Source organism: Crocodylus siamensis, chromosome 4 (genome assembly GCF_052110815.1).
Source record: "Crocodylus siamensis isolate JL-2025a chromosome 4, ASM5211081v1, whole genome shotgun sequence".
Lineage (NCBI taxonomy): Eukaryota > Metazoa > Chordata > Crocodylia > Crocodylidae > Crocodylus > Crocodylus siamensis.
The window spans coordinates 230616210-230643779 of NC_143398.1; the positions used below are offsets into that span (position 1 = coordinate 230616210).

General features: G+C 40.2%; 1 protein-coding gene across 5 annotated transcripts in view; it reads left to right on the forward strand.

The window, feature by feature from the left end:
• ZRANB3 (zinc finger RANBP2-type containing 3) overlaps positions 1-27570 on the forward strand; it is a 91278-nt gene that overhangs the window by 39984 nt on the left and 23724 nt on the right. For all 5 annotated transcript variants that reach the window (XM_090045854.1, XM_090045851.1, XM_090045850.1 and 2 more), the window contains 8 exons: positions 3230-3401; positions 4376-4504; positions 15526-15645; positions 16271-16390; positions 18496-18675; positions 19984-20136; positions 24164-24635; positions 27335-27556. In XM_090045854.1, the coding sequence (XP_089901980.1) occupies positions 3230-3401; positions 4376-4504; positions 15526-15645; positions 16271-16390; positions 18496-18675; positions 19984-20136; positions 24164-24635; positions 27335-27556 (1568 nt within the window). The remainder of the gene's footprint in view (positions 1-3229; positions 3402-4375; positions 4505-15525; positions 15646-16270; positions 16391-18495; positions 18676-19983; positions 20137-24163; positions 24636-27334; positions 27557-27570) is intronic.

Sequence of the window (27570 nt, forward strand, 5' to 3'; positions counted from 1 at the left end):
GAGTCTGCCATGGGCTGGATCCACCATTTTGCCTACCCCTGTATTAGCCAATATATGAAAAATCATGAAAAATCCATTGAAACAGGAAAAAAAAAATAGTTCCTCTTTTAATTGCTGACCCTTGAACGACTCAAATAGTAATAGTTGCCGTTTTTCAACTTCAGAGTGATTTGCAGGCAACTCTAGGGAGTAAAGAAAACAAATATTTTTAGTTAGTTTAAGCCTGGTTTTAACTTGGGGTTTCCTAATTCCCAGGCAACTGGAAAATATATACATCCTTCATTTCTTTAGTATCCAGTCACTTCACAATCAATGATATGGCACTGTACCACTTAGGCATATGGAACTAATAGTATTTTCAAGATGAAGCACTTGGGTGCAATCTAAACCAATTATAACATTTTCAGAAGCATGAAAGAGACTTGCGCAGTGTCATGGAGTATGCCCGCAGCTTGGCTGGCAACTGAACCCAGATACCCTGAGCTCCAATTAATTCTCCTTTTTCCTACCTCCTAGATAACTAGTTGCTAAAGATGATCTTGTGCTCTTGCTCTTGGCATAATGTAAGAATAATTTTCTCTAAATGTATTCTAAATATAACATAAAAGGGGATGGATTACAGTTTTGGATTACCAAGAAGTTGTGGTTAAAATACCTGGTTTTGCAAAAATTAATTAATAAAACCATGTGTCAGGCATCCAGGTTTAAGTTGTATTGGTCTAAAGGAAAAAGCATTCAGGACTTGTGGTAGAAGTGATATCTTTTATTAGACCAACTAGATTTTTGCACAAAAATTTCTTTAATTGCAAGCTTTCAGGCACAAACACCCTGCATCAGGCATCAGAGAAAAGGCTGTAAAAGTTCTCCTGGGTAGAAATGAAAGTTCACATTTCAGCGGAGATCTAAAGGTGGTAAAATCTTCTGTTTGGAAAAGTCTGAGCCTAATCTGCATATAAAATGAACTTTTCCAAACAAGAGATTTTACTACATTCAGATCTCCTCTGAAATGTGAACTCTCATTTCTACCCAGGAGAACTTTTACAATCTTTTCTCTGATGCCTGATGAAGGGTGTTTGCACCTGAAAGTAATTTACCTGCAGTAAATTTTTTTTTTTTTTTGCAAAAGTTTAGTTGGTTTAATAAAAGATATCACCTCTGCCATGAGTCCTGAATGTTTAATAAAACCATGACATTTCACTGAGAGGCAAAGAAATGACTGTGAGGGGTGGTGTTGGGTTTTTGGGTTCATTTTTTGTTGGGGTTTTTTGTTTTATCGCTACTGAATTAACGTAACTATAACTTCATACACACACACACATATTTGGAAACTTAGATTTAGGAGGAGAAGTTTCTATTACATAAGGAGATCTATTTTGGCACCTAAATTTGCTTACAGCTGGATAACATTCATAAAAATTCATATTGTAAGGTTCTACTTTCCTACAGGCCTCCTGTCTTATGTATTTCATCAGTATTATTAGACAAAGCTGTTTCATGGCATTTAAGTCAGATTTCCAGACAGAGAAACTATTTTTTCCTTGGTGTTTTGACTGTGAATATGTAATTTTCACACCACAAATGTGCGTGGGATATACATTGTGGTTTGCTACTCAATTCTAGATGATTATTTTATTTTTGGAACGCCATAAATGTACTGAAATCAAACCAAGTGAAGGTTTAGCAAGCTTTTAATAAATAAGTTTTTAAAATCATTGGGCTGAACCTAAAATGTCCTATGATGAAAAGCCTGATTAATTATTTTGTGCAATACTCTCCCTACATGCCCTTCCACTAAGATGTTCATGGTCACCTGTTTTTGAAGATGAGAGGTCCAGAGGGAGTTCACAAGTCTTCCTGCAGTTTCTTAATTTAAATGCTTAAAATGACAACACATTACTGCTAATTGGGACAGAGAAAGCCCCTCCTATAGGTAGCATACACAGCATTTGAGAATTTTATTCAGGGGGAGCAGATTCAAGCAAATAGTATAGTCAGCATTTTCTTTCTGAATACAGTTTCCGCATACACTGGTCAAACTTCACCAAACTAGAAATTAGTTCCCCAAGTCAGTTCTAAACAGCAAAGTAAAATGTTGTTGATTAAAATCTGAGGAAGTATAGAATTTTATTCTTCCAGGTGTGTCCAAAACATTTCTATCTCAAGAATATGCTTACCCTGGGCATACCTCCAAATGAAATGGAATATACAGTATTATTCCCCTTTTCCTGGCAGGTCTGATAGAAAGGGAAAAGAGGTGAAAACCAATGAGAAAGATGAAAGGAGTACTGAGTGGGTAACTTCCTGTACTCTTGTCTGCTCATAAATACTACTAAGAGGGTTTTAAAAGTGATAGCATTTGAAGTATGAACAAACATAGATTTTAGCTGCTTATCAGGACTAGGCATCAGCTGTTATGATCAGATTTATGTCTGCATGATCTCATAGTGAACCAGGTTAGCCAAGTCACTCCAGCTTTGACCCTGAATGAAGCAAGTGAAAAGTTGGAGCAGTTTTGCTCCACTTGTATCACTATGGCACCCTGCAGACATCACAGTTGCTTCACAACAGCATGTAGAAGTGCCCTTTGATATTGATTTGATTGCGTCTGTCTGGACATTTGGAGACCCAGAGGTTCCCTGCTAGCTAAATTTTTCACTGGCTTCAAGGAAATGGATTCACTAAAGCCCTTGGAAATTCTCAAGGCAGTTACAGCAGGAGAAGCAAGCATGGTGATCGTCATCCTTTGTCCTGGCCATGCTGCAGTTACAGTGCTGTATGGCTGATAAAGTACTGCTTGTTGATTCACAATGCACTTAAGACATGGTTCTATTCTTCTTTTTCAACTACTGGAAATCAGCATTTTAGCACCCGTAGGATGTGTAGGGTTGTCTTGATGCTACTGTGTTAATTGACTGTTCCCCTGGCTAACTGCCTCTTTGTTATAATGTTAGCTAGTATTACATTTTAAGGTGTACTCATCACAGTACTCTCTTCATAAATATAAGGGTTTATGCATTTTTTCTATGCACAGAAAAGGAATTTTTAAGCAATTTGAACCATGACCTTAGATTTTTTTCCCCTACATTTTCTGTCACTACCTATTCTTTCTCAGTCAGGAAAAAGCAGTTTAGGCAACACAAACTCAGCCACCTGCTTCTTTCTCCTCACTGTAGGGATTCCCTGGGCAGAGGACATGCTTTTGGGGCTAATCTTACCTTTTCATTCTCAGATTTTTTGGTAAAAGAGCTCAGTGGGATTGCAGAGGGGCTTCAAACTTGGATGAATTGCACCAGCTGTTAAGTAATATAATGATCAGACGCCTAAAGAATGAAGTTTTAACTCAGTTGCCTCCCAAAATTAGACAGCGTATTCCTTTTGATCTCCCAGATGCTGCTGCAAAGGTAATGATTCTTATTTAGTATTTTTAATGATCTAGCACACTTATTGCTAGCAGTAATATCTTCCTAATTTCCCCTTTCTATCCGAATTATTTTAATGATGATATTTTACATAACTCATTTTTTTTACATACGCATGCGTGGGTGCAGAGAAATCTCTTTCACAAACCAAAAAGTAAAACAATGAGACATTGGTCTTATTAGAATGAATTTGTTGTGGCCCCGTTTTTACCAATAGGAGGTGAATGAGAATGAGCAATTAACTGCATCTTATAAGTCATGAAAATCATTACCTAATATGCCTCTTTTCTGTACATTCCATACACAAATGCTATATTAGAAAGTCTGGGTTCAAGTATGTTGTTTGAAGTATGTAATGAAATACATATTTTTAATTGTATGCTTCTTATAGGTATGGATCTACCTAAGTTGCAGTGAACAAAGGGGGTTTTCATGGGACACTTACAGCCCCTTGCCACTGGCCAAGTGTGCTGTGGAGCCCTGCCCTTGTCACTGATTGGTGGAGAGGGATGGGGGCTGTGCAGTGGGCAGCCCTTTCGGCCAATCAGCAGTGGGGGGGAAGCCATCATCTTGGCTGCTCCCCTTTGTGCTGATGGCTTCCCCCTGCTCCCCAGGCAGGTTGTGAAGCCAGGACCTTGTGTTTTCCTGATGCTCCAGTATACATGCGTTATTTAGAACCCTTTTTCTCCCCAATATGTATTTTAGGGAGAAAGCTCTTATCCTTTGATATATAACGTTAACAGAATAAGCTTTATTTTTATCCACAGCTAATTGTAGGTTTCTATAATTGGTAGGCCATCACATGTTCCTATCTCTGGACTGATATTTACCTGTGAAGAAGCTGGATATATTTTGCTTCTTCCCTTTCCTTTTTGCAGTAGACATGATTCACAGAAGCATTAATTGTTCTGCCTTTTATACTGTTTCTCTAAATGTTGTTTTTCCTTCTCGTTCAGGAACTGAATGCCAGTTTTGAAGATTGGGAGAAATTAATGAGGACTTCAGATTCAGATGCCACTGAAAGTCACTTTGTTCAAATTATGGGTCTAATTACACGCATGTATAAACAGACTGCCATTGCCAAGGTAAACCTTGGAATCTTCATTTAACTTACTTCAAATAATTGTTGTTTTATTTATTTATTCTAGTTTTATATTATATTTCCATTTCCCCAGTCACTGTTAACTAAGTAGCTATGGGTCTTCAAGCTGCTTTACATAATCAGTAGTGTTGGACACTTGTATAGTCTTTAGTTTCATAGAATCATAGAATCAATGAGTCAGAAGGGACGTAGACAGATCATCTAATCCGACCCCCTGCCATGGGCAGGAAGGAGCACTGGGGGTGGGAGGGGTCATAAGACCCCAGCCAGGTGCCTGTCCAGTCTCCTCTTGAAGATTTCCAGGGAAGGTGAGAGCACCACCTCTCTGGGAAGCAATTTATAGAATCATAGAAAATTAGGGTTGGGAGGGACCTTATGAGGTCATCTAGTCCAACCCCCTACTCAAAGCAGGACCATCCTCAACAAGACTCATATGTCTTCAGTTTCCTTAACCCTCCCCAACTAGATCCCATATGTCTTAAGTTTCCTTAACTTAAGACCTTTTTGTTAAAGGTAGCTAGCTAATCTGCATGAAATGTTCTTCATGACTTGTGATCTCTCTACTTTAAGAACAAGCTAAAGCTGTTTGGCAGCCATTGATCCTCTATAACATGGTGTACACATAAGAGGTCTAGACAGATGCCTGATGAATCCATTTGGGCTGACAAGCCCAATTCAAGAGTGACAGCTTGTTGCAAGTTTTACAGATCCATATGTTGTCTGAGTTAGAGTCCGAGCATGCTGCTTTCTTCTTTCTTGCTTTGCTTTTATCCTCTGGATCAATGCCGCTTCATGTTGAGCTGAACCTAGTGCCAGATGTTCCCTCCAGATCAAACAGGGTTCTGCATGCTCCTCCAGCTTTCTACGCTGATGTTGAATGACTTCATATCATTTTTGCACACATTATGGTACTGCCATCGAAAACGACCCTATTTTCTAGAGCCATCTCAAATCTCACTATACAAAGTATTCTTGGGGATATAGCCTCCTCCCATTCTCCCGACATGACAATTCCATCACTACCTCATCTTCTTGATAGTGGTTTTGTCTACTATATATTCCAGGACCTCTGTGTTTGGTATTTTGTCTTCCAGCTTTATTCTTTCTAGCTCAAAGATAAATTAGCGAAGTTTTTTGACTGAGTTCAGATTTCTAAAGCTGATGGAATTATTATTGAATGATGATCAAGAAGAGACGACTTTCTGGTTATAACATATCTGAGTTCTGCATTGAATGTCTTGTCTTATCATTGGTCCTGATCCCTGTCTTAACTTCTGTAAAGAGTCAGTTTTGCTGATTTGCTCTCGCTAAGACTCCCCTCCCCTCATATGTTTGCAGACTCCATTGTCCTTTTGATTTTCAGTGTTTTTCAGCAATTCCTTCAATTTTTTTCAGAATGCAGAAATAAACCTACTTTGTAGGCTAAGATCCTGTGCCCATGATTTTTTTTCCAGACATTTTCAGTTTTTAGCCCTTTGCATCAGATATAATGCCCTTCTTTGTGGTTTTTCTCTTTTTCAGTGATGATGATGTCATGGTATGGATTAATGAAGCTGTCTTGCATAATGCTCATCTAGCATTGTAAAATTGCAGATCTGCTCTTTTCATAGTCCTGAGCATTACATTTTCAATAACTCTGTATGATGTTAACTCTTCTGCTTTATTTAGCAGAAAAAATGACAGGTTTTAAAAAATGGGGTTTTTTTGCTTTTCTTCCGTGGTCATCCAGGTCCACAGCTAGTGCTTTGATTATAGATGGGTTAGGAATGGGGTGGGAAGCCAACCTGGTGCACCTATAAATGCAGGGGATGTGGGCTTAGTTTTTTAGGAGCTTTATTCTTGCTTAAGAGCACTGAACCCACTTTAATATCAGTGGGGAGTTTGGTGCCTAAGGAGTTGGGCACCTATCTCTGAGGATTTGACTTTGGTCTGGAGCACAAAGCTATCAGGCTAGTTTTACATGTCTTACCATCTGTTGTTCAGAAGTCCACAGCGCAGAGCCTGACAACACCCATCACATGCTGTATAAACTTTCAGTTCCTCTGTGCATGGAATCCATCAAGCTGTGGACATGGTGAGAACAACATGAGTTACCTCTGATTGATTGCTGTTCACCTCCTGGGCTCTAATATCAGCTTGGCAGATTGCCTCAGCGATACACAACTCATGAGTGGTCATTTCAGAAGTTTGTCAAAGAGCCAGTATTCCTGTATTTGAAGTGCCTGGTGATAGATTTTTTTTTTGCCACTGATGTCAATACCATGTGCCAGAACTTTGGTTTGACAGGAGATATAAGTCTGGAGTTGTACCTTGATGCCTTGTTTATATTTTTCCATCAGCCTCTCAAATTCCTAGGATGATTTTCCAAAATCAAAGATGACAAACCCACACTAAGGCTTGGAGCTTGATGTTGGCTGAAGCAGTTCTAACTGACTGGTGTACTACAAATATCTGTCCGGTCTCAGAACCAGCTCACAGACTGTCTACATCTCATTACAGAGCATTGCAGCTAGAGCACTTCCAGACCCAAAGTCACTGCTTCTCACGTGCTGGCTGGTTAAATACCGCAGATCACAGATTCTTGTTACAGATCAGGGAAGTTTGCATCTACTAGAAAAAGTATTCAGCTGAAAGCAAGATATTCTCAATATGGGCAGCACAACATGAGCTTAAACCTAGCCTATGCCTCAAGATCACAGATTCTCAACTCTCTGTTGCACTTAGGCTAGATTCTCATTTGCCTGTTTTAATGTCCAGCTTGTGGCAATTCGTACTGGTCAGCCGTCCTTTGGGGTCAAGGAGACTGACATGAATTTGCTTTGCTCAGTGTCCAAGCTTCAACCGATCGCTACTGTATAATTTAGCTTCTGTATAAGACAACAATTAATTCTAAATGGCCTTCTCAAGGTGCAGCTTCCTACAGTCTCAACTTGCCATCCACCTGTGTACAGTTATCCTCGGGCCGTTTTCCCCCTAAGTACGGAAAGGTGTGTCTGTATTTCAATGTGAATTAACCCTCTGGGAGCTCTAGGCTACTGCAACCAGAATACTTATGGTACCTACACTAGCTTGTTTAATAATAACTTGGATAGCTCTTCACTAAGCTGCTGTGTGCTATCTGAAAGAACTGGAAGCTTTTCAAAGGGAGAAAATCACCACCAGTTGAAGAAACCAACTGCTGCCTACAATCTCAACTAGTCATCTTGTGCCATGTGGAGCCTGCATTCAGACCTTCAGACAGTTCCTTGACCTCACTCTGAAGACCGTGAATGGACTGGGGAACAGGGACTTGGTAAAAGACAGGTTCACTGGAAGGGAGGGTAAAAGAACAAGTACAGCTTTCAGGAGAAGAGAAGAAGTTTTCTGGGATATTAAAAGCACTGACCAGAATCTAAAGGGCTCTTAGATTAAGGCAAAAACTGAGGAAGAGTTTCACGTGCAAGTTTTTAATACTTTTGCCGTAGATCTGTCTCTCTTTTTATGTGGTGTCTGTGAGCAAGAGGTATGAGGGGTTTAGTAATACCTTTGCAAAGTTTCTTTGCATCTGTGATCGTATAGTCACCGAAGGAGTAAATAAATCGGAGGCTTTCCAGCTTTGAGAGTGAGCAAGAGCTGCTGGGGCAGCTTGGGAGCACTGGCACTAGTTCCAGGACTATGCAGCTGAACAGTGAAGTCTCATTTCTCAGGGAGGGGTGCTAGACAGAAGATCTGTACTCTTGAGTGTTAAAAGGCCTAGAGCCTGAGACATTGTTTAGACTCTGCTCAGAGCCTGTAAGCCAAAAACACAGGATTTAGTGTGGATCCTAGTATAGCAGTCTGGTAAGAGCTGTAAGAAAGTGCAAGATTTTGGTGGGTTTTGTTTGTTTCTTTCCTCTCTCCCCCCGCCCAAGCATCTGTCTTTATGCTTAGATTGGTTATTTTTGGTTATTTGCAGACTGTCAGAGCTATAACAAGCTAAGGCTTTGTGTTCTCTCCTTTGCAACAGCTGCTTCAAACTAAACATTTTCTGGCTAACTTGCTTCTTGTGACTCTGGAAATAATGCAAGCTTGTGTCATCGCCTTAGGTAGGAAGGTGGAAGTGAACTCACAAATTCCTTTCAGGTTTAAACAGTGCTGGTTGATAGTACTCCTGCTTGTCAAAGCAAATGAGGAGGAACTCCACATGGTCTGTGCTGTTTCAACGGGTGTACAAAACATATTGGCAAGTAAATAAGGAGAGATAATTTTGCTGTCTTATTGTATAAGTGTAATGCCAGGTCTTGTATTATGTTTTCCTTTATTCCAACATATCTTATTCCTGCCTGCCATGGTGTGAAAGAGAATATGAACAGATGGCATTTTTACAACACTAATTTGTGTTAACATTTCTTAGTTGAGTGCAGATTTACTTTGAAAGAGCATATAGTAAAATGTTTAGGTGTCATCTATCTTAAGTTTATCCCAATGGAGTCATTTGCTCAAGGCAAACAAGGTTTTTAGTACTGGCTACCCTGCCACCTCCTGACAAGGTGTGGTAACAGCATCCTGCTGTCTTTACTTTGCTAGGATTAGGAGCTTCTCTTACATATTTACTGTAATTTACACTAGTATACAAAAGCAATATTAATTGTACAAGAGTATATGATCGTCTGGTTGATCATTTCCTGTTAGCTACTCCAGAGATTGCCATGCTAGGCTTCAGCCACTGAATCTCTAGATATCTGAAAGACAGTAACAAAACTCGCAAAGCTTAAATCTTGAGGTATGTAGGAACATTGTATGGCATCCGGTGCTGAGAGTGAATCCGTTATGCAACTATTTCCAAGTTCTTTATTCTTCAGACTACCATCAGGTTAAACACCCCCTTTCACAAATCTTTACAAAAGGTGTGAGCCTTCTTGTTTATGCTTCATGTTTTTCATAAGGAATGTGTTGGGTAAGAGCAAACACACATACAGATAAGCTTTGCAGAGTTTATCAGCACACCCTTGCTATTACTTTGAAGATAAAGCACAAGGCTTCATGAGAAAACAGCAAGTTTTCTAATGAAAACTGCAGTGCCCTGAAGTGTACCTCATATTCTTTTAGCTGTCCCAGAGTATTTCCTAATGGAAGTAGACAGCACACAGTATGCTTTCCCGGACCTTGATTGCTTCTGCAACTACCAGTCCCTCTCACAAAAGCTAACTCAAGTGTTTTCCTTCCTGTCCAAAGCTTTCAATACATTTATTTCCCTTTGTCTTTCATTTGTATATCATCCTTTTTCAACTGTTACGGTCTTACTGCTGCTCAGTTTTTCAGTGCTCTAAAATCTGGCCCCTGCAGGCATCTGCCCAAGCTAATTTGCCAAAGTCTCAGCTAGCTTGTTCCTAGAATCATAGAATCAGTGATTCGGAAGGGACCTAGACAGATCATCGAGTCCGACCCCCTGCCACGGGCAGGAAGGAGCACTGTGGGTGGGAGGGGTCATAAGACCCCAGCCAGGTGCCTGTCCAGTCTCCTCTTGAAGATTTCCAGGGAAGGTGAGAGCACCACCTCTCTGGAAAGCCTATTCCAGGCTCTGGCCACCCTTACAGTGAAGTACTTCCTAATATCTAACCTAAACCTACCCTCCCTCAGCTTGTGGCCATTGTTCCTGGTGACTCCAGGGGGAGCCCTGGTGAACAGACTTTCCCTGAGTCCCTGCTGCTGGCCCCTGATAAGGTTGTAGGCAGCCACAAGATCCCCCCTCAGTCTCCTCTTGCGGAGACTGAAGAGATTCAGGTCCCTCAGCCTTTCCTCACAGGGCTGGCCACAGAGGCCCTCAACCATACGAGTGGCCTCCTCTGGACCCTCTCCAGGTTCCCCAAGTCTCTCTTGAAGTGTGGCACCCAGAACTGGACACAGTACTCCAGCTGCAGCCTGACCAGCACCGCATAGAGGGGGAGCAAGACCTCTCTGGACCTGTTAGTGATGCCCCTGTTGATGCATGACAGGCTGCGGTTGGCTCTGCCTATTGCTTCATCACATTGGCGACTCATATTCATCCTGGAGTCAATCCTGACTCCAAGATCCCTCTCTGCCTCTGTGCTGCTGAGAGGGGCAGCCCCTAACCTATAACCATAATGCTGGTTCCCGCTGCCCAGGTGCAGCACCCTGCACTTGTCCTTGTTGAACTGCATCCTGTTCAGATCCGCCCACTTCTTTAACCTATCCAGGTCTGCCTGGATGCGGTCCCTGCCTGCCCGTGTATTCACTTTACCCCACAGCTTGGTGCATCAGCAAACTTGAACAGGGTGCTCTCCACACTCTCGTCCAGGTCACTAATGAAGATGTTGAACAGCACCAGCCCAAGGACTGAGCCCTGGGGGACTCCGCTGCCCACACCCTCCCAGGTCGACTTCGACCCGTCCACAGCCACCCTCTGGGTGCGCCCCTGGAGCCAGTTTGCCACCCATGTGACCGTGCATTTGTCAGTGCCGCAGTCCCTCAGCTTGCCCACCAGAATCGGGGGGGACACTGTGTCGAAGGCCTTCTGGAAGTCCAAGAAGATGACATCGACTTCCTCCTTTCCATCTAAGCTCTTTGTTACCTGGTCATAGAAAGAGACCAGGTTAGTCAGGCAGGATCGGCCTTGCACGAGCCCGTGTTGGTTACCCCTCAACATCACTTCCCCTGCAGGGCTCTCACAAATGTGGCCCTTGATAATTTTTTCAAAGACCTTCCCCAAGATAGAAGTGAGGCTGACTGGCTTGTAGTTGCCAGGCTCTTCCTTCCTCCCCTTCTTGAAAATAGGGACCACATTGGCCTTTTTCCAGTCCTCAGGGACTTGGCCCAAGCACTAGGAGTCCTCAAACAGCCGTGCTAATGGCTCCGTGATGACACCAGCCAATTCCCTCAGCACCTGCGGATGAAGGTCATCTGGGCCCGCCGACTTGGACACATCCAAGCCCTCCAGGTAATCCTTAACTAGGTCTGAACTAACAGTGGGGGGACTGGCATCCTTCCCGGGCCTCTCTACACTGTCACCCGAGAGCACCCCATTGTCAGCAGACAGGAACACGGAGGCAAAGAACTTGTTGAAGAGTTCTGCCTTCTCTTGTGCGTCCGTCACCAACTGCCCTGCCCTGCTTCGTAGGGGTCCAGTGTTACCCCGAGACTTCTTCTTGCTATCTGTATACTTGAAGAAGGACTTTTTGTTATCTTTAATCCCAGAAGCTAATCTAAGCTCCAGTGCTGCTTTAGCCTTCCTTACCAAATCTCTACAAGCTCGGGTCAGGGAGGTGTATTCCTCCTTTGTCCCTGCCCCCTGCTTCCACTGCCAGTACGCTTTTTTCTTTGCCCTCAGGCCAGCCTGGATATCTGCGCTCATCCATGAAGATTTCTTGGACCCTTTTTCCGCCTTCCTGTGCAGGGGAATTGCATCCTGCTGCGCCCCAAGGATAGCCTCTTTGAGGAAGGACCACCTTTCCCGGACCCCCATACTTGTCCCAAGGTGTTCTAACTCATGCCCCATACAGACATTCAATTTCTCCTTGGAGAGTCGAACTTGCCACTCACTTCTGTGCACTCAGGGAGAACGGGGTCTGGCAGCAAGGGGAAAATGTTTGGGGGGGTTGGTAGATGGCAAAGGGGCTCTCTGATCACCCTTCAGACGTATTTTCCCTGTTGTAACAATGGAAGGAGGACAAAATCTCCAGTAATTAGATTGCGTATCTGAAAAATTATAACCAATTCATAAATTTCCCATATATAGAAAGTGCTTATTAGGGTGTCATCATATAATCATGGTTATCTTGTATTTGGGTAAATATGTAAGTATTTCAGTAGCTATGTTTGAGACTTTTAAACAGCATGAGCATTTGTTGCTGATAATACTTTGAAAAAGAATAGATACATTATTTATGCAAAAAGGAACCATATATAAAGTTTTGTGACTCAGCCACACTACTGTGGCAACATGGCTGGAATTTAACTAGGAGCTTTAAATTTTAACCTTAAAAAAACTTAAGATTCAGTTACAAAATACTTGAAAACCTTTGTAACTATTATGCATTTTCATAATTTTATATAATTACAGGCTGGTAAAAACATTACTCATTGGTATTTTCTGTTGTTGAAAATCCAAAAATAATTTAATTGAATATTTTTTTGTTCAATTTGGTGACTAGCAAAAGCATTATGACTGTTTTTATATATATACACACACATGCACGCATGTACGCACCAAAAAAGTAAAAGAAGTTTTAAGCTCTACTCTTTATTTTTAAAAATTAAACTTATTGCCATCTCCTTACTTTTTTTAAACACTGGGGACATAGAAGTTCACCCAAGATCTTAACAAGAACCACATTATAACATATAATATCTCCTGTATTTCCACACATCTAAAATTTGAAAAGCATGTTGGAAATGCGCATGGAAATATACATGGAGAAAATCAGGAAGACCAAAGCGTGAATTGAGATACAGCTAGTAAGGGACATAAAAAGCCAGAAAAAAAAAAGCATTCTACAAGTATGTTAAAATAAGAGGAAGACCTACAAGTAAAGTGTAGCTTCCTTAGTGAATGAGGAGGGCAGTATAATAACAGATGATCCAGAGAAGATTGAAGGATTTTGTCTCGATCCATAATTGATTGGATCATTCTGCTTAAAGAGAGAGTGGCCATCACTAGCTCGATATCTAACTGGAAGGAAGTGTTGATTGGTATTCCCCAAGGTGTGTTCTGGGTCTGGTACCACTGGAATCCTTCAGAAATGATTTGGAGGATGGAACTGAGCTCATGCTTAGCAAATTTGTAGATGATACCAAGAGGGGTGGAGTTGCAGACACTTAACAGGACTGTCACTTGCAAGTCAGGTGAAATGTTTTGTTTGCTCTGTTCAGCTCTAGTAAGATCAGAACCTGCAATATTGTGTCCAGTTCTGGGCACCATACTTTAAGAAAGATGTGGGTAAACTGGAGAGAGTCCAGTGGAGAGCAACAAATGATTAGAAGTCTGGAAGATGTGAGTCATGAGAAGAGTTTAGAAGAACTGGCAGTATTTAGTCTGGAGGAGAGAAGACTGAGAGGGGTTTTTTGGTAACCTTCTCCAATATCTGAAGGGTGCTTATGAAGTGGATGGTGATAGATTATTCTTGGCTGCAGAGGACAAGTTAAGAAATAACTACCTTAAACTGCAACACTTAGGTATTTAGGAAAAGCTTTCTTATTTTGAGGGTAGCTAAGTGTTGGAACAGATTACCTAGAGAGGTTATAGATTTTCTGTACCTGGAAGTTTTTAAGAGCAGGTTAGACAAACACTTGTCAGGCATGGTTTAAACAAGGATGATTATGCCATGAGCAGGGGGTTGGACTAATTTAGATTACTTCCCAGTGACACTTCCAGACCTATTTTTCAACAATTCTCTACTTATAGTTTCATAGTTTGTAGGGTCGGAAGGGACCTGAGGAGATCATCTAGTCCGACACCCTGCCATGGCAGGAAAGAGTACTGGGGTCAAACGACCCCACCAAGATGTTCATCTAACCTCCTCTTAAACACCCCCAGGGTATGGCCTGCACCACTTCTCTTGGAAGCTGGTTCCAGACCCTAGCCGCCCTGACTGTGAAGTAGCACCTCCTGATATCTCACCTAAACCTACCCTCTGCCAGCTTGTGACCGTTATTCCTGGTCACTCCTGGCGGTGCTCGGGGGAACAGTGACTCCCCCCATGCCTGCTGGTCCCCTCTGACTAGTTTATAACAGGCCACAAGATCCCGCCTCAGCCTTCTCTTTTGGAGGTTGAACAGGTTCAGGTCCCGTAGCCTCTCCTCATAGGGGCTGCCCTGCTGTCCTCTGATCATACGAGTGGCCCTCCTCTGGACCCTCTCCATGCTGTCCACATCCCTCTTGAAGTGCGGCGCCCAGAATTGAATGCAATACTCCAGCTGCGGCCTGACCAGTGCTGCATAGAGGGGAAGGATCACCTCCTTGGACCTGCTCGAGATGCATCTGTGGATGCACAACAAGGTGCGGTTGGCCTTCCTGACCGCGTCCCCACACTGCTGGCCCATGTTCATCTTGGAGTCAGTGATGACCCCCAGATCCCTTTCTGCCTCCGTGCTGACAAGAGGGGAGTTCCCTAACCTGTAGGTTCTCAGATCTCAGATTCCGATCTCAGATTCTGTAATCCTTTCTTGTATCTAATATGCAGGGTGTTTTATACACTAGAAAACTTGGTAACTGTTACTAACTGCCTTTTTACAGAGCAGCTATTAAAGTTATTCCTTTAGTCTTTAGTGTTAGACACATTGGGTACCTTGTTGTTTCTTTAAAATAGATCTGTGATACAAATCACTTGACTGTCAACATATGTGCAAGATATCCAGAGATGTCATCTTAAGTTAAATATTATTTAACATTGCATTTTTAAATGTAATAAACAATTTAAACTGTCACAGCAATCTTTTGTGCTTCTATAGGACTTGTTCATTATCCTAAGGTGATATCTAGAAAGGCATTTTTCCCTATTAAAATGCATAATTTGTCAATAATTTACAAAATCAACTGATCATATGACAAATAGGAAAATAATTTTCCTCTTACAAGGTGAACTTGTGTTCATATTTTTGCCATCATGGGAAAAGGAGGTATTAAAGCAGAAACTGTCACTATTGCTTTATGGTAATTTTGAGGTGATGTTGCTGTGATGGTTCAGGAGATATGCAAGAGGCAAGAATTCTTGTGGGTAATATCTTGTATTGAAGCAACTGTATAGTTGGTAAAAGCAATGACAAACTGTCAGGTATCACAGTACCCTTCTTCAGGTCTCTGAGTTGGAAGCAGACACACCTGAGCTAAATAGCAGATGGAACAAAAGCATATTAAGTAGGGTCATTATGACCTGTGAAGTACAGGGTTAAGATTATAAGTGACCACAAAGTCATTGTCTATGTTAAGAGTTGATCCAATAAAGTACAGCACTGACAAGAATTCTTGCCATGGTTACATTTTGTATTGTCCATAGAATTAATAAAATTGCACAATTTCTTGTGCTCTAGGCTGGAGCAGTAAAAGACTACATCAAAATGATGCTTGAGAATGACAAACTTAAGTTTCTGGTTTTTGCTCATCACTTAACCATGCTTCAGGCTTGTACAGAGGCAGCCATAGAAAACAAGGTAAATCTAAGTGATTTATTCTTTATTGCTTTAGATTTAGGTCCCAGTCCTACAAAAATGTAGCCAGTTAGGAGCTTCTTGCTTTTAATAGGATTAGTTGTGTATGTAGATATTCATAAGCTTAAATACATGTGGGATCAGCAACGCAATATTCAGATATCTTATCCATAGAATATAGTGTTTTGGAAAATAATTTTAAACAATGCAGTCTGGATCATTCTATTATCAAAGAGTAGCACCTTTAGATTATTGCTAAAAAAAAAAAAAAAAAAGCATCTATAAAGGAAGTACTGTAATACTTCTATAAAATGGTGGTGGTTTAACATTCTGTTTTATTCCAAATAATAATGGCAACAAAAACAACACACTTCTTCTGTAGCCCCAGCTATTTTGAGATTAGCCATTGCTTTACAAACATTAATAAATTAATTGCATCTTACTGAACTGTAGGTCAGATTACTCCCGTCTTATAAAAGGAGTAAAGTACAAAAATACTCAGTAGTTTGCCTGTGGTCCTGATTATAGGAATGGAATGATTTCTTGTTTTCCCAGTATTTTAGTGTCATTTTCTGAGAGTTAATTTTACAAGTAATATTACTGTTGCCATTCTTTTGGAATTGTATAGGCTCGGTACATTCGAATTGATGGAAGTGTTCCTTCAGCAGAAAGAATACATCTTGTTCATCAGTTTCAGAAGGATCCAGATACCCGTGTAGCCATTCTGAGCATTCAGGCTGCTGGTCAAGTAAGATAAAATCAGTGATGGGGGCAGGGGTAAAGCATATATTAATGCACTTTGAAGTAAGAAATTTAAAAATACCAAGCATACACATGCTATTATACCCATGAAGGGTGAAGATGTTTTACTGCAGGCAGCCATCAAATTAAGCTTTTCTAGACTCCTTTGTTTGTTTTCACATCAACCATAAAATTAGTACAGCACTTCATCTGAAATGATTTCAGTAGAACCAAGCCAAAAGAGTCATCCGGTATCTGAATAGTTAGTAGGAGTTCAGTATTTCTTTAAAAAAACCAACACCCTGCTTTTATCTTCTGGGGAAGTGATATAGAGCATTTACGCAATATTACAACTTATTTTGCTTCTCATTAATATTTTACATGATTTTTATTTCATGTTGCTGTGGGTACAAATATTTTAGTTATGTTAATAAGTCTTGCATCCATTTTCAGTGCTTAAATTAGTGGTATTTTCCATGTGTTATGGGTTACTGTTTGCTGGAGCAGCCATTAAATAAACCCTGCCTTTTTGGAAGGCAAAGTACAGATCCAAAAAGGGACATAGCTAGTGCAGAGGCTAATACTCAGCTCCTGATCACTGGCACCTGACCCTCATTGTAGACTACAGAACCTGGGTGGCAAACTTAGGCAATAAGGAAAATAACATACTTTGGGCTGAGATCCGCAAAAATCAGCAGACTCAACAGGGAGCCATATAAAGTCAGCACACTGACTGGGGAGTTACATAAGGTAGCCAACAGGAAAACACTGAGGGCAGACAAGTCTTTGGACTCTGTCATATGGTCAAATTAAAGCTGGGTGGAGACCAGCTATAAAGTTACTACACATTTTCAAGCACTAACTCTAGCTGGTTGGCTCTATTATTGCTGGATGGATGTTTTTATGGCATGAGAATTACTTTATATGCGTGGCTGGTCTAAATTTATTGCACAGTTAACCAACTAATTGAATGATAATTACTTTGCACATGTGGCTGGTTTTACTTCGCACGTGTGGCCGGTCTTAATGTATTGTATGATTAATTGCATAATCTATGCAGAAGTTCAGTGAGCCCAGTCCAACTAAAACACTGCATGTGCTGGGCTTGGCACAGGTTTAAAGTGCGCCAAGTTTAAGGTAAAGCACCATTTTTTGGTTTTGGGGGTTTTTTAACATCTGCAAGCAGCCTTTATCATTTTCCTCCCAAAAAACAAGCGTGATTCACTCTTTTTCAGCCATCCTTTAAAAGAGGATGTGGTGGTGGTGAGGATTCTTACCAATAGCTCAGTCATTAAAACTTTCACCCAAGATGTAGGAAATCTGGGTTCAGTTTTCTCCCCTGCCTGAAGTGTTTCAAATCTATCCATCCCTAGAGAGTGCCACATCTATAAACTAGATATAGTTTAATGGGCATCCTCTTTTCCTCTTATTGAAGCTGTGTCACTCTACAAGAGAGAATTTAGCTTTTATTAGACCAGAGAGTGTCAGAGTGAGTATGACTCTAAGCTTGTGGTTAGATCATTCACAGGCGTAACCTGGTTCTAGTTACTACTCCGAGGACGGTATGCTGCAAAGTGTTTCCATTGCTGACCTGTTGGAAATGATGTGATTACCTTTGGCTGTCTTATAAAAGAAACCTATGGTCACCACTGCATTTGCACAAAACCAAATCTGAGCACCTACTGGATTGATCACTCCTGAGGGAAATAGCTGCGATGGAGCTGGGTGGTCCTGTCAAGATTAAGCTAAGATTAAAAGCAATACTTTAAGCACCTGGAAAACTTTAATGCTGAAGTACCTTTGGAGTTTCCATGTCTCTAGGGTACAGGTGTTTTGAGGATCTTAATGTTTGACTTGAGCACCTAAATTCTATATAAATCCCATTTTGGATCTTTAAAAATATATTAATCAATGGAAATCTGAAACATCTGTCTGGGTGTGTTATTTCAGAATATTCTGTATAATTTGGGATCATAAGAAAGTAGAAAAAGTTGTGGCATTGCCCTTTAGCTGTTCTGTCATTTTATAATGTTTTCTTGTACATGTATAAAGTCATATCTTCTCTCTATTACTTTTTAGAAATCAATTAATCTAATTGCTAATTTTGTCTAGGGTTTAACTTTTACTGCTGCCACTCATGTTGTGTTTGCTGAATTATACTGGGACCCTGGACACATAAAGCAAGCCGAAGACAGGGCACATCGAATTGGACAATACAGTTCTGTAAATGTGCACTATCTTATTGCAAAAGGAACATTAGATCCCCTCATGTGGGCAATGTTAAATCGCAAGGTACTTACTGGAATAGAGCTAAGTAGTCAACAATGCATTTTATTTGTGTCAGGAATCCACAGCATCTATGGCATGCATCTCTGAGCAGTGCCCTCAGAGGATTCTTACATTTGGGTCACTCTCCTGCTATTAAGATTACCAGGTCAATCAATTTGTGTTTTTATTGAAGGGTAACCATGCTTATTCTGAGCTAGCTTTTTATCCCTTCTGCTGTTCCTGTAGCCCTGTACAGAAACATTATTGTTACATAATGGCTGTGTTAGATATACATTTTGCTAATGTTAGTGACCTGGGTTCTTTTTTTTAATATTAATCAGAATGTGTGGGTTTGCTTTACTATCACGATTGATCTATATTAGTTCTGCTTACAGAATAAGCTTCACCTATGTGCATAATTATAGCTTTCCAGGAATAGAAAAGACTGCTGAATATTCTTAAATCTACAGATCCATCTTCTTCATCCCCAACTGTGAAAGCCTTAAGAAGCTAGGTGCTATAAGTTTTCATTGCACAATTCCCTTTAATTGTAACTCTACTGAGCCCATTTGAAAAATCACAGTATTAAATTGGGAGCACTTAAAGCCTACTCCTGGAGAATTGTCTCAGTATCCGTTCATCATCTCTCATCTGGGGATTCCTTCACTGAATGAGAAATCAATAGTTAATTGGGGCCAAGTGAATGAACAGTTATCTGCTCCAAAGCCAGTTTAGTGAATCTTTCATGATCTGATTATCAAAGTTGGAACCTGGCCTAGGAGTCCAGGCTCAATAGCCATGCTTGTCTCAAGGGCTTTTAATGAAACTGACTTCCTTCTGGCTGATACTATTTTGTAGTTTTTATTTTGTTGATTATTATTATTTATCTATATTTAATCAAGAATAAATGAGCACATTTCATTATAGTGGTTCAATTCTGTTTTGCTTGTGTTATGGAAAGTCCATTTTCAAGAAGAATTACGTAGAACTGTATATAGAATTACCAAAGAGTTTGCAGTCTAAGGGTACAAGCAGCATTCAACACACATTTATTAACCTAAAAAATATTAATTTCAATGTAGTAAGCTGTCATACATTAGGAGATGGGTTCTTGTTACTGTGTTAGCTGTGGATTTTGATTAGAGAATTGGTAGGAGTATTGGGTCTTAAGTTTACAGCTTTTAATCCTGTTATAAATATTATTTTTTGAATTAGTAAGTGATATTCTTCTCCTTACAACTACTAAGTTATGTTTGAAAAGAAGTAACTCTTGGATAGTTGCATGTTTTCCAAATTATGAATTAAGGAAACTGTTATGTATTCTGACTGCAGGCCAGAGTTACAGGCAGCACACTGAATGGTAAGAAAGAGAAATTACGGGCTGAAGAAGGTGATAAAGAAAAGTGGGATTTCTTGAGTTTTGCTGAAACCTGGACCCCAAATGAAAGTCTTGAAGAGATCAAGAATGAAGTTTTATTCAGTCATGTAAGACTACACAGATTTGTATATTTTGTTATGATCTTGTAAATTAGTTCTACTATCTAACTGTAAATTGGGCTTCTAATTAAACATTAAAATGACCTGTTTGAAAAGAATTAAGTCTAAGAAATGACCTTTTAACTGATTACTTGCTTTTGTTTCTTCCCATGTCACTGTTACTTTTTTTATACCAGTCCTTTCTTGTTCCTGTTTCTATTTTCCCTTGTCAGAGTAGGTGGATCTGAGCCAGAATCAGTCCCACACTGTCTTAATAAGCCAGTGAAGCTACAAAGAATATCATCTCAAAGAAGAGGTGCCATCCCAAAACACATTCAAAATTAAGCTAAAAGTGCTCAAGAATATGCAGTTAGGTCAGCCTACATTCTCATTAGTGCATGATGGTTTCCAAGTCTCTTTTTTTTTCTCCTGAATTAAAAGGGCTCTTACTGCTTAAATTTGCTTAGTTTATTGCTAGTGATAAGTAGCTTAGCTATGCTTACAATTAAAGCTGGCAAAGTACATCTCTACAGAAAAAAATCTCACTCAAAGCCCCTGGATGCGGTACTTTTGTAAGACACATGCTCAGCTTCCCTTACATGGTGTCTAGGCATACTGTTCAGTATATGCTGTGTTTTGGTCAGTAAAGAGCTTAAGTGGGTCTCAATGAACCGGGCCTGGGCATACATGGAAAAACATGGTACTGAAGACAGTGACACACATGGTACCGACTAAGTTATTTTGGAAGTTGTGTTTGTTGTTAAATATAAACAGATAAATTCATCATTTCATGAACAAAAATGGTTTTAATAATGTGGTAGCTTCCTGGCGCTTTGGTGTAGTGCCTGAAGACTGGAAGAAGGTCAATGTGGTGCCTGTCTTCAAGAAAGGGAGGAAAGTGGATCCAGCTAACTATAGGCTCATCAGCCTGACTTATATCCTGGGGAAGGTCTTAAAGTTTATTGAAGAGGCCATCCTTAATGGACTGGCTGATGACAACATCCTAAGGGATAGCCAGCACGGGTTTGTTGCAGGTAGGTCTTGCTTGACCAATCTCATTCCCTTCTATGACCAGGTGACCTGTCACCTGGACGAGGGAGACGAGATTGATGTCATATATCTTGATTTCAAAAAAGCCTTTGATCTGGTATCCCATGATCACCTCTTGGCGAAACTGGCCAGTTATGGCCTTGGGTCCACCATGATCCGCTGGCTGGGAAATTGGCTCCGTGTTTGGACCCAGAGAGTAGTAATTGACAGAAGTCAATCATCCTGGTGCCCTGTGACCAGTGGGGTCCACCAAGGCTCTGTCCTTGGACCTATATTGTTCAACATCTTCATTAATGATGTGGACATTGGAGTCAGAAGCAGACTGGCCAAGTTCACCGATGACACCAAACTCTGGGGCAAAGCATCCACACCTGAAGACAGGCAAGTGATCCAGGCTGACCTGGAGAGGCTCAGCAAATGGGGGACAAGAACCTGATGGTGTTTAACACTGAAAAATGCAAGCTTCTCCACCTTGGGAAGAAAAACCTGCAGCAACCTTATAGTCTCGGCAGTGCTACGCTGGCTAGCACTATGGAAGAAAGAGATTTGGGGGTCATCATTGACCACAAGATGAACATGAGCCTGCAGTGTGACGCTGCGGCTAGTAAAACAAGCAAAATGCTGGCTTGCATGCATAGATGCTTCTCAAGCAAATCCTGGGACGTCATTCTCCCCTTGTACTCAGCCTTGGTGAGGCCGCAGCTGGAGTACTGCATCCAGTTTTGGGCTCCACAATTCAAAAAGGATGTGGAGAAGCTTGAGAGAGTCTAGAGAAGAGCCACGCGCATGATTAGAGGTCAGGAAAACAGCCATGGGGCTCTTTAGCCTGGAAAAGCGCAGGCTCAGGGGTGATCTGATGGCACCTATAAGTTTATCGGGGTGACCACCAGGATCTGAGGGAACTTTTTGTTCACCAGAGCACCCCAAGGGATGACAAGTTTGAACGATTATAAACTCCTGCAAGAACATTTCAGGCTGGACATAAGGAAGAATTTCTTTACTGTCCAAGCCCCCAAGGTCTGAAACAGCCTGCCATTGGAGGTGGTTCAAGCACCTACATTGAACACATTCAAGAGCAAATTGGATGCTTATCTTGCTGGGATCCTGTGACCCCAGCTGACTTCCTGTCCTTCCGACGGGGAGCTAGACTTGATCTTCGGAGGTCCCTTCCAGCCCTAACGTCTATGAAATCTACGCAATAAAGCTACGTATTCTTGGTGTATGTTCAAACAATTGATATTTCCTTCTTGCTCAATTTGACGAGGGATGAAGGAAAAGTAAATCTTCCAACACCCAGTAGTTCCAGTTAAAGAAGAAAAGTTGTAGAGCTTCCTAAACGATGCCTAAGGCTGGAAGAAACTTGTGTATGCAGAAACTTGTCTAAGGGTTCACAATTATATCAGAGCTCTTTAGTGAAAATTGTTACTAGAGCATGCAGGTAGGATTGCTCTCCTGTTAGGAGTATATCTGCCATTTGATATTAGAAAAAAAAATCCCTGCAATCTCTGAGTTAGAACAGATGTAAAGTCCCTGCACTATATATAATTAATATGCTCAGTTCTTCTGGATCTCAACCAACTACATAATTTTGCTCTCGATCTGTTTTCCAGTGAGTGAGCAGTTGAGAGAGTTTGTTTCAAAATTTATGAGACATTTCTTATAAACAGTTCAGCTCTTGGCGGAAAATAAAACTGGAACCTCTACTTTAGGATGAATACACTCACTCTTTGACCTTTTTTACATTTTTACAGTGCTGTCTATTCCAAAGGATTCCCAACGTATTTTGGCCATGACTTTCCAATGTGATTAATGTTTTTTTAGTCTTTACTTTTTTGTGGGCACATCTTGATGTGCTTTCAAGGGGACTGATTTTTCAGAGAATCACTTCTCTGCGAAGCTTATTTGACAAGTATTATGTGGTCAATTTGTTAGCTTGGAGAAAATCCTTGTATTTTCTCTCTTTGCAGCTTCTGGCAGCAGCTGGTTCCTTTTAAGTTCAAGTTAAACAGCATGGCTAAGATACTATCTCATGATACTAGCCTTCTAATACGTCATTCATCATTGTCTTATTTAGCTATTGTTTCTTCAGTTGATGCCACTGCAACTGCCTAATCTGCTACTTCTGTTTACTAAAAGTATATTTGCACTACATCATTTTATTGTGCAAAATGCTTTTGAGATATTACCTGACTCAGTTTCAATTTATTGTTACTCGAGTCTTCAACCTCAAGTGGATTCCGATAGTACAACTACAGCTACTGAACCCCGGTAGATGCTATGCAAATCCATAGTCACTACTATGAGATTCCATCTTGGTATAATGATTTATTTCTGTCTCCCAAAGTGTACCCTGATAGAGTAACAGTTTGTATTACATATCTAGGTCAGCAAAGATACTACGAGATGGCTTGCAGTTTTTGACAGTGTATATAATTATAAAGAGTTTTGTCTTCAAGAAAGTAAATAGACATGATCTGAGTGGGAGTGTACTACATCAGAAATAAACATTTTCCTTGTTTAGATGTGGCTTAAAACATATTATTTATTTTTGCAGTACAGAAACCTTCAGGGACTAAAGAGCTGCTTAGTTTTGCAGATCTGCCCACTTACTGCTGCCAGTATATCAAGCAAACATATACAATTTAAATTAAATATCCTTCCTTATAATGTATGTAATTTTAAAATAATGCATATGGCATGCCAACACTGCATTTGTTTTCCAGTGGTCTCTGATTATGCTGCTTTTATCATTCTGACTAGAATGGTGAAAATTATCTCAGTTTTTGAAAAGAGGGCTAAATTGCTTTTTATTTTCAAGTTCCTGTTATTAAAAGAGATTTTAGTTAAGTGTCCTCTAACTAAAAAACCTCATTAAAAAGAGCAAGAATCATAACTGGAAGCAATTATGTCTTCAAGGAGATAGACAATATCCAGTTTAAGTAATTTGGGGTTTGTTCTTTTTCTAATGTTTGTTTCTCTTTTCTAGTTTGAAAAAGAAAAACAACGTGACATTCGTTCCTTCTTTTCACCAAAATCTTCCACTGAGAAAAAACGCAAAATATCCTCTTGCGAGACATTACGGGATTTTACTTTAGAATCTTCTACAATCTGTCTGAGAGAGGACACAGAGGAGAGCAGTGGGGAAGGCGACTCCAGTGAAATAATTGACGTAGATGCAATTTGTCATGAAAATGGCTGTGAGCGTGAAGCGAAAAGACCAAGATCTCTAGGTGTAGCTACCCAAAGCAGTTCCAGTAAGAAAATGAGTAAATCATTAACTGAGAAAACAAACTCTTTATTTACAGAGGAAATCAATCAAGGACCCTCTGGCAGTTCACTGTGCAAGTCAAGCAAAAGCTCAGCATTGGACAATGTCTGGTGTTGTACTGTTTGCACTTACACTAATAATGAATTATTACCTTATTGTGAAATGTGTGATTGCCCTCAAAATGATGATGGTAAGTGACCCATGCTGCTGCATATGATAGTGTGCATATTCAATTATAATCTTGCTGTTTCAGAGGATACATCACTATTTTTATAAATTCAGTAAAATATGAAGAACTAGTCTTCAAATGAAGAGGAATATGTATGAAATTGTCTCCTTCTTTACAAGTCCTGATTTTGGCCAGGACTATTTATTCAAAGTTCCTATGATATGACACTAATTTGGTACAAATGGGTAGTGCTGATTAATGTCAGCAGGATGTAAATTCAATGGGCAAGCATAGAAATTCAGTTTCCATGGCAGCAGATATGACTTAAGTCATTGCTCTGCTGCTTTCTTTCCCTTCAGATGATTTATCATTATTAACAAACCAATAGAATTAGAGATTTTTTTCCAGATATTTGATGCAGTTCAGATGCTTAACTTAGTTAATGAAGTGATAGATAATTGTCCTGAAACCTAACATTTGGAAGGCATCAGAAGTTTAATTTGAAATATTATATTTCTCCCGCAGTCAAATATTCTTTATTATGTTTACTTTTACAATATTCAGGCATCCTTAAACCCCCCCCCTCCAAGTATAAGCTCCTAAACTTAGTGCAATTTCAGTTGTGCTTTCCTTGTGGAAGACAGTGACCCTTTTTAAAAGTTGTTTAAATGCATTTAAGAGCTACACATTTGGCATATCTTCTTTATTAAATATAATAGAATAACTTCAAGTTCATCCTTGTAAATTAAAAAAAAACACTCTTAGGAAATACCACAACATGCTCATTGTACCACTTAGAGATTGCAGTTACTATGTTATCTACTGCATGTTTTGGGTTATTAACCTGTTTGCATGAAACATTCTCTGTACTTGCCAAAATAGAGTTTGGATATTTGAAAATCAGTGTCTGTCTGTAGATAACTTGCCCCTGAAATGGTGGTCTTGGATGACTGCTGTCTGTAATGGAAAAGTCACCCCTGTGTAGCTAGCACTTTTGACAGAGACCAGGGAGAAAAGATAATATAGTGTGGTTGCTGACCTGTTTGTTCATCTCAGTAAGTAAATTGACTTTGCTTTATTAGTCAGGGAGACTTGCATAGTACCTGTGCAATGCCAGTGCCATGTGAAACGTCTTTCCAGTGTCCTAAACCTGACACTACACAAATACAAATCACCTTAGAAAAACAACAGAAGCAAAAATAATTCTGTTATTTCTGATTTCACAGGTGTTGAGAGACTTATTTCAATAAAAATAATCAAGGTAGAAAGGTGGGAGGGGAGGAACTTTCTCTATACATTTTCCTCCAAACAGCAATAGATAATTCAAGAAGTGAGCTTAAAAAATTAATTGAAATGTATCAGTGTTAACGCTCTGTAACACTAAGTATACCACATGTACTCAAATCTAAGTTGACCCTCTATTTAAGATGACCCCTCACAATAATTAGATTCTATATATTGAAAATGTATAAATTTGTTATAATTCAGCAGGTATAGAATCTAGTTATCAGAAGGTTGTCTTTAAATTCACTGTCTTGCCACTGCTACAGCAGGGAGAGCAATAGCTGGGGGATGGGGAAGGATCTCTTGCCCCCCCCTTTTCCCTCTGTAGCCTTCCTGCCCCCGCCCCCCCAGCACTACCCACTCCCCACAATTTCTGCCTCTTCCTCCCCTTTACTGCCAAATGCTGTTGGAGCTCTGTTCCCTCCAGAGCACAGCACATGGAAGAGCAACCCCTGCCAGCCATGCAGCAATGGTGACACTGCTGACTAGCCAGGCAGGGGACAGAGTTTCCATGTGCTCTGTGGCCTGTACCCAGGGAACCCAGCCTGAGCCAGAGCCAAACTGTGCCTGATTAGAGTAAGGGGTGGGAATGGGGCAGAGTCAGGGCAGAAGCTACAGAGGGCCAGCAGAGGTGGGGTACGAGGATGCTGTGAGACTGACTTTGGCCCCAACTTGGGTTCAGGCCCAAAGTAAGAGCCTCAGCATCCACCTGCCTCTGCTCCCTCCACTTAGTAAATGAGTCTAAAATGAGGGTGATGATTGTGGGGTGGGGACCACGACACACCTAGCCATAGATTTTGTAAATAAAGGAATATGCTGAGTAATTTTCTACACTATACACCTAAACTTCAACTCTGATAATATATTTGCTTCAAGTAGACATTTAAAAATTAACTCTATAATTTGTGAAATTATCTGTAAATGTTCCAACTTAACTAAAGTCACTCTTTCATTTTTATAGCAAAATCTTTTCAAAATTAACTGTTAAATGATTATCATCAAATTACAACTTGAAAAACCTACTCTTTCAAATATACATTTTATTATGCCAAATATATTCCTTTTATATACCTGCCTGTGTTCATGGAAACTAAGTTTTAGGGCCCTACTACATGTTCAAATTAAGGCTGGGTAGAAACCAGCTATTGAGTTTCCCCCCATTTTCAAAGACTAACTTTGTAGCAGGTTGGTTCTTTTTATAGCTGGATAGACTTTTTTATGGTATAAGAATGACCATTTATAGTTGCATGTGTGGCTGGTCTAAATGTATTGCATGATTAACCAGTTAATTGTATTGTAATTACTTTGCATATGTGGCCAGTGTTACTTTGCACATGTGGCTCGTCTAAATTTATTATGTGATTAACCAGTTAATTGAGTCCTATATGTAATGTGCATCAGGAGCCAAAATGATCGCTTTATTTCTTTAATTATAGTTAAAAAGAATACAGATCAAAGTAACACTCTGTGTACCCAGAGTGAAGGAGAAAATGCATCAAAGAACTCTAGAAAATGCAAAGATGCAGTGGTACGCAATACAGATGATAAGAGGGAAGACTTTATACAAACAGCAAAGGAGCCATCTGATAAAAATGTGGAAGAGGTAGCCAATGCAGTTGAAAATGAATCTGAAGAGAGTAATCAAAAGCTTAAAGAAGGTAAATAGAATTCC